The 7723-nt window shown below is 39.5% G+C and overlaps 2 protein-coding genes across 2 annotated transcripts in view; both read left to right on the top strand.

Moving 5' to 3' along the window:
* Window positions 1-2083, top strand: part of igdcc4 (immunoglobulin superfamily, DCC subclass, member 4) — a 96152-nt gene extending 94069 nt beyond the window's left edge. The window contains exon 20 of the mRNA XM_016285356.1: window positions 39-2083. Within this exon, the coding sequence (XP_016140842.1) occupies window positions 39-569 (531 nt within the window). The 3' untranslated portion in view covers window positions 570-2083. The remainder of the gene's footprint in view (window positions 1-38) is intronic.
* A 4937-nt stretch (window positions 2084-7020) lies between these two features.
* The window catches only part of LOC107595069 (immunoglobulin superfamily DCC subclass member 3-like), an 11398-nt gene continuing 10695 nt past the window's right edge, over window positions 7021-7723 (top strand). The window contains exon 1 of the mRNA XM_016285357.1: window positions 7021-7320. Coding sequence (XP_016140843.1) covers window positions 7257-7320 — 64 coding nt within the window. The 5' untranslated portion in view covers window positions 7021-7256. The remainder of the gene's footprint in view (window positions 7321-7723) is intronic.

Here is a 7723-nt window from a genome sequence, read left to right on the forward strand (position 1 = left end):
TGAAGAGTAGTGTTTTTTGTGATGTGCTGTATTTGCAGAGCGGACATGTGGAGAGGCTGTATTCCTTCAGCAAGAACCAGGTGGAGGCTGAAGTCATCGTACATTCACAGCTGTCTAACATGACGGTTGACCAGGGTCCACAAAGCGACATGGAGCTCTCTCTGGAGTCTCCATCTCCCAAGCACCCTTCTCCTGGTGAGAAGGCAACTCCATCAAACCCGCTTCCAACTTATGCTCACAGCGAGAACAACCATGAAACTCAATCTCCATCTCCGACCCCCAGCACTCACATCTCAGAAGTACTGTCCAATCACAATGGACCATTTGAGAGTGGACTCAGCCAGCCGACAGTGGGCAGTGTCAAAAACCAAGGTGTGGGGCTTACTAATGGCTTCCACTCATCCAAACCCCTTTGCTCAAAGGCAGAGACCCTGGAGAACGGTGTCCACAGGCTGTGCCCTACAGGAAAGGTTCTGCCCTCACCAGGTCTCCCCGCTTCCCCCTCATCCCTTGCCAGCTCTGGCCTTGTCCACTCTACCTCAGGGGTGCATAACTATGTGTACCCCTAAGCTGGAAGGAAGAGAAGCATAAAAAATGGTGTTCCGAAAGTTCTGGGACCGAGTAGGACAACAGAGGAGACCAACGAGTGGCACCTTCCTGCTGGAGAAGTTGATATTTTCTCATAGCCACGCACGCCTCTTCTCTTGGCTGTTTTATTGCAAACTTTTGGTTCCATTATTTTATATGTATGTACATATAGAATATTTTTTTTAGCACTAGTATCCATGGAAATGCATTTTAGGGCATATCAGTGGCACACTTTAACCCCTCTTTGTGTGCATGTACGGAATGTGCTGAAGTGAAGTGGTTTATGTTTACATGCACACGTGAAATCAGAGTGTTCTTACTCTGAGGTGAAGTCGAAGGACCCTAAAATCAGCCCTGCATATGGAAACCGAACTCATTCTCGGTCCGAGATCAGTGCCAATGAGTGAAGATCTTGTCGGAGAAGATAACCCTGCCACAAAGTACCACCTCCTGCTGTCTCAGGGTCGCCACACATAAACACACAAACACACACAGATCTGTGCTTAAAATGGTTGTTCCAGAAAATTAGCACCATTTTTCAATTCTACGTGGATATTACGTATCCATCTATTCTGATTGTTCACCCGTAAATGAACATTTTGTCATTTACTCTTGCTCATGTTGCTCCAAACCTGTGCATGTACAAAAATGTTGTTTATTTTCTGCAGAAGTAAGAAAATCCTACAGGTGTGGAACAACTTGAGGGTGAGAAAATGATGACAGAATTTTCATTTTTGAGTAAACTGTTTCTTTAACTTGATCAGATCAGAGGTACATTTTCACATACATACATACATACGCAAACAAACCAGAAAACAATACAAATAAAAACACACATTCCCTGACTGGAGCGTAGTGTCTCAGGAGTCTCAAATTCAAAGTGCATTTGTATATACACGACTGCTGTATCAGATACATGTAGAAAAACATGACAAAAATGAAGAAAAAAAAGGAACACTAAGAGTCCATGTACATTTTCTATCATTTCAACTCTGAGTGTACTTGTAAAGACACATTGATTCATGCTCCAAGTTTTTCTCAGTCAACAGCACTACCTCATTTCTTTACAGGATTGTTTTTTTTCCTGTGTGATTTTATGAGTATAGTTAAGAAGGCAACTTCTTAAGGGCGGATTTGAAGCCTCCTGATTCATAGCCTTTGGATAATAGCAGAATCTACTGCCCTTCTCACTCTGTGTCTGTATTCTTGTGTAACGGTTACTGAAACTTTCACCTGTGTGCAAGCATATGGTCATCTACTTGTGTAGTCCTTTGCTATGAAAAAAAAAGCTTGATCATCACAACCGTTTTGCAATATACCCTTCAGATGAAGGGGTATAAACACAGTGGAAGGCAAACCACACGGTTTAAGATCTACCTGTTGACATGCCAGTCATCTCTTTTTCTCAGGAACTTCTACGCAGGGAGTCTGAGAAGAGCATTTTCAGCCAAACTAGGAAATGGCCTCCATCTCTCAGAGGTCTTGTCATGTGTACCTTATTCTTTGTCCTCAGGCCATACTGTCCTGTCACCATTTAGAGTTCATCTGGAACTGTAAATACATTTTGTCCTCCATGCAAAATAATGTTTTGTTGCTGCTGAGAGCAGGAGCTGTATCTGTTGCGCTTCCTTTTTATGCATTTCAAACGCTTATTTAAAGTAGTTTCCTTTATGTTAGCGCTGTTATATTGGAAGAGAAACATCAACAAACTCTCAAAATACTGCTATCTTCATGTCATTGACAGGACTGCCCATGATGCCAACAACAACTCTGTCTAGTCGGTCTCAGTCATTGCCACTGTTCAGGTGATTTTCTTTGTCTATTTCAATAACTTCACTGAATAGTGCTTTGGTGCTAGAGCAAGACTAGGTTACTTTTAAGATGGTCTTTTGAACATTCCAGTTTTTGCGTGTGAAGCAGGCCAACCTCAGGGCTGATCATGTAGGAAATGAAATTCATTACTCTGGCTGCTTGTTTAATAACATACAGTAAGCAACTCGCATGTCGTCAGTTGTCACACTTCTAGATGTATAGTGGCCAGTCAACAACTCAACAACAACAAGTATTTTACTTTAGACTCAATGCTTTTACTGAGAATATAACATTTTTGTCCAGTATGCTTCATGTCAGTTCTGTGTTAAAAAGGATAGTTCACCCAAAAAATTAAAATTCTGTCATAATTCACTCATCCTCATGTTGTTCCAAACCTGTGTGATGTGCTACTACTGCAAAAAAATAAGATATTCTGAAGAAAGTTTCCAAAACAACATTGGTCCCCAATGACTTTCATTGTGTGGACAAAATACTTAAATATCTTCTTTTGTGTGCTAAATGGTAGCATAAATTTTATTTTTGGGTAATAGATCCCTTTAGACTGCAAAAATTAGTTTCAGTTGTCACAAAAATCTTTTTTGTTCTTTTCTGATATGTTTGATGTCAAGTGTACAGTCTTAGCTTTGCTCCAGAGTCTTATACATCAGATTATAGTGTTTAGCACATCCCACCTTCAGCATTAGGAATGTGTGGGGGAAATAAACCTCGTTTTGTCTAAAATTAAGGAAATTGGGGTTTTGCCAGGGTCAGCAGATGTCTTGTCTCTCTCAGATATGCATTTTTTTTGTTCAGAATCAGCCCTTCAGGATAAATTATAATTCAGATACCTAATTTGCTGCTTGTTAATTTAATTGCAGTTATATCTTCAACATGGTACAAATGTGTAAAAGATTTAGTACTTTTGATCATCATGTGTTTGGCAGCAGAGTTTTCTTAAACTGGACGAGTTGAGTGTCTCATTTTGAAGCTTCAGGCTGGTTTTTGCTCCACTATATTAAGCATGGAATGGTTGTCATTTGTCTGGATAAATCTTTGGCATATATCAGAGGAGAACCGCAAAATGCATGAAATGAGAGTTCAGATGACCAGAGGGTTCCCCTGTCAAGCCATACCTCTCAAAACAGACACTTGGTTGCAAATGGGCCATTTTTATACTGTGCGTATAATCAGTGCTTACTGCTCAGGTGCCCTGTCTTTGCATAAAAACTCTGGAGGAATGCAACAGCTTACTCTGATGTAAAACAAGTGCGCACTGAAGTATAAAAACCTCACCTGTCCTCCTGGAAAATGAAGGCTTTAATGACGTGGGAAAAGCAACAACAAATATTAACACTGATGCACAGACATTTTTCAAAAGAAATCATGTATTCTAATGGCTGTTTTTTCTGGTGCTTCGTGATGACCTTTCTATTCTGGTGATGTGAGAATTCATCCTTTTTTTGTACTTTCCCCCCTCAACCAGCAGACCTGTGCTTTTCTGAGATTTTCAGCACACATACACCAGCAACAGTATGGTCTCTGACGCCTGTCTGTTAAATGTGAGCGACAACATCAGTCTCAGCACAAACACACAACTACGCTGACCCAGTATGATTACAGCATGTGTCTATCTGTTATTTGTTTGTATGTTCATGGCCTTCTTTTTGAAATCAAATCTGAAGATTGTAATGGTTTTAAGACACCGGTGAAGAGATTGAAGAAGAATGCATTGACCATTTAGTTTCTAATTCTGAGATATGGTAATATTGTTTGACCCTCCCATAGAAATGTTATACTCTACAGTGCTGTGATCTGTAGCTCTTGTTTTCAGTGCTGTGACATCAGTTTTTCAAAATCAGAATGCATAAGAAACTGTCAGTTTACTCACTAAGATTGAATCTAATCTTTTTAACTGGAACAAATGTGCCCTATGAATAATTGATGCGGTGAAATTATATCTGATGACTGATCAAATGTTGGTACTCAGTTATACAGTATCATATACGTGTGCTGTGAAGAGTGGAGTTTGATGTCAGATGGAGGGATGCAGTGGAGGACAATATGATATTATAATGTTTATGTTCTTCCTCTGTCACTGTCTCTGTGAGATTTGCAGGAGTCTCTGCAAACGTGTACTATGTAAATAAACATCTTAATAACAAGAATTTGTCTCATTTTTTATATGCAGCTGCTTCAAAGGCATACTGCATATATTTTCAATTATAAATTATGCATCTTCACAAGGAGAGACCCTATGAAATACATAGGATTTACTTTTATAATCATAAGAGTTGCAATGACTTCCAAATTCAGTTTTACAAGTAAATGTATCTAAATGTCAGTAAAGGTGAGAGACTAGCTATTCTTTCTTGAGATTTGTAATCCAAAAATATTTACTTCACACAGAAACTTAAGAAAAGTGTGCAAGTTTTGTACATTTTTGTGGATGAGACTTGGTGAGTCTTTTTCACCCATGCACAGGCCCTATTATTTGTGACATGATTAAAATGACGAATGATACTAAATAATATGCAGTACCTATAATATGAGTTAAATCAACACATTTCTGGTTTGGTGTCAATGAAGGGGTACTTGAGCCCAGGGGCGTCATGCACTCATTATTTTTGAGGGGGCATGAGTTTGGGGGGGTCGTCATGTGACACACAGCAGCCACAACAGCATGTATGTTTTATTTATTTTGGTAACACTTTACTTGAAGGGGTGTGTATAAGACTGACATGACACCTTCATAATCATGACATGACACATGTCATGAATATGAAGGTTTTATTATGCATGTTTATGACAACTGTCATTAAGTGTCATTCGCTCAGTTATGTCATTTTTAATGCAAATATGACATTATTTGACCTAACCCTAACCCTACACTTACCACTAATCATAGCCCATAACAAAGACATCTCAAACAATATCATCTTTGCATTAAAAATTACATAACTGAACAAAATGACACTTAAAGACAGTTGTCATAAACATGCATAATAAAACCTTCATATTCATGACATGTGTCATGTCATGATTATGAAGGTGTCACTTCAGTCTTATGCACACCCCTTCAAGTAAAGTGTTACCTTTATTTTTTCCTTTTTATTCGAAACATCCCCAAACGCATTAACTATTATCATGAAATATCTTGATTCTCACCTTTATAGATTATGTTGATCTATAGTGGGCGATGGTCATCTAATTCTTGCAATGTTTTTGAGATGATAGTATGCTGATTTAGTTACTGCTTTGACATGACTACCGAAACTAAGGTCTGTCTCCAGAAACACACCAAGATTCATGACTTGATTTTTAGTTGTTAGACCCCTAGAGTCAAGGTATGCATTCACCTTGAGAACTTTCCAAATGCAATAACTTCAGTTTTTTTCCTTGTTTAACTGAAGAAAGTTCTGGCACATCCAACTGTTAATTTCATCAATGCATTGGCAGAGGGAGTCAATGGGGCTGTAGTCATTTGGAGATAAGGCTAGGTAAATCTGGGTGTCATCAGCATAGCTGTGATAGGCAATTTGGTTCTTTCTCATTATTTGATTTAGTGGGAGCATATACAGGCTAAACAAGAGCGGTGCAAGAATTGAGCCTTGTGGGACGCCGCGTGTCATGGACGTCCACTTAGACTTATGCTCTCCTATACTCACATAATAACCTCTCCCTTCTAAGTATGACCTGAACCTGAAGAAAGAGGTATTCATTCAACTTTGAGCGAGTGAAGAAAACGCCTGCACGTTAGCGATGACTAATCTGAACACCTCTGATTGGTCATTGCATTCATAAGCTCAACAGAATCGTGTGTGATTGGTTATCATGTGCAGCGCTGTAAAAACGCGTCTGTATCTGGCTCAGCGCCAGTCAGCGATCACAGATTTGAATTTAGCAGCTGATGAAATGACGCACTGAACGTTATAATCACGCCAGTGTGATTGTATTAAATATAGAAAATATTAATCGGCTATTTTTTGTCTTTTGGAAGCTGCATTCAAAATCCACTTGGCTCAAAAATCGGAGGGGGCACGTGCCCACTTTGCTCACTTTGAATGGGCATGACGCCTCTGCTTGAGCCTTATAAGAAAAGATGTGGCAATCCTTGTTTACATCAAATAGCTATTGTATGCTGAACAGTCAATAGATGGCACTCTTTCATCGCTGTTGCCCTGAAATTTCAGGCAGTTTTAAATACAAACTATTATTTATTCTAACAAATACAATTTCTAAATTATAATATTTGTAAACGTCGGGAAGGATAGTTTTTCCTTTATCTTTCTTTAAAAATTGTTGTTTTCAAAAATGTACAAAAGTGTAACTAAACAACACTCCACTCACCTTAGTTATTATTATTAGGCCTATCATTATCATCATCATCATCATCATCTTAGGTTAACTGTACTTCATTCCAACAGTATTTATTTTTTTCTACATTTATTAGTTCGTGCCTGACAGTCTTTGTTCTGCTGTGGCCTCTTTACTATAAAATATTTTTTATGGCTACCTCTTTTTTGCTCTCTGTTTGGAGACCGTGTCTTTTGTTCTGTTATAGAGAGAGAGCTAGAGAGAGAGAGAGAGAGAGAGAGAGAGAGAGAAAGAGAGAGAGAGAGAGAGAGCGCAGCGGGGTGTGTGAGCTCAGAAGGGTGGATGAGAGCTGGTCGCGAGGAGGAGAGAGCACGAGATGCTGCTGCTGACACATTCCTTCAAAGATGAATAACGGCGCAAGAAAATTGGAGTCACCGGCTGTAGTTTGGATAGAGAGGAACTGATTCACTGCTTTCCCATCCTTGTCTTCGCTCTTGCCTCACCTTCTTTTTTGCATCTCGTCTAATTTTCGATGTGATTAAATGGCTTCCGGACGGCGCCGCCAGGCTCCATGCTCACTCGGAATACTCCTGCTCGCTGTGGTCGGTAAGTGTGTGATTTCTCTCCGGGAACCTCGCGGTATTGAGTCACTTGGTCCGCGCGATTGACCGTGAACTTGATCACGTTGCAGTCGGCTTCAGACGCGTTTCTTTAGCGGTTGTGTTTACAGCTGGAGATGAGACTAGGGTGGGTGTGTTTGCCTACATGTAGATGTTACATAGTGAAGCATGATTTTGTGAATGGAGAGTTCCACGCGCATGCTGACGTTATCAGGGTTTCATTCTGTTTTCAGACATTGAAAAATGTTTTTATGTTAACAACATGTGAACTTCACTTAGACATTGTTACCACGTGCTTTGCATTTTTAATGTGGAATATGACCATGCAATTCTAATCATAAGCTATTACTTAAGCAATGTGTCGAAGCAATATGAAAACTCGAGTTAAG

Source organism: Sinocyclocheilus grahami, unplaced genomic scaffold, assembly GCF_001515645.1.
Source record: "Sinocyclocheilus grahami isolate Dianchi unplaced genomic scaffold, SAMN03320097.WGS_v1.1 scaffold196.1, whole genome shotgun sequence".
Taxonomy (NCBI): domain Eukaryota; kingdom Metazoa; phylum Chordata; class Actinopteri; order Cypriniformes; family Cyprinidae; genus Sinocyclocheilus; species Sinocyclocheilus grahami.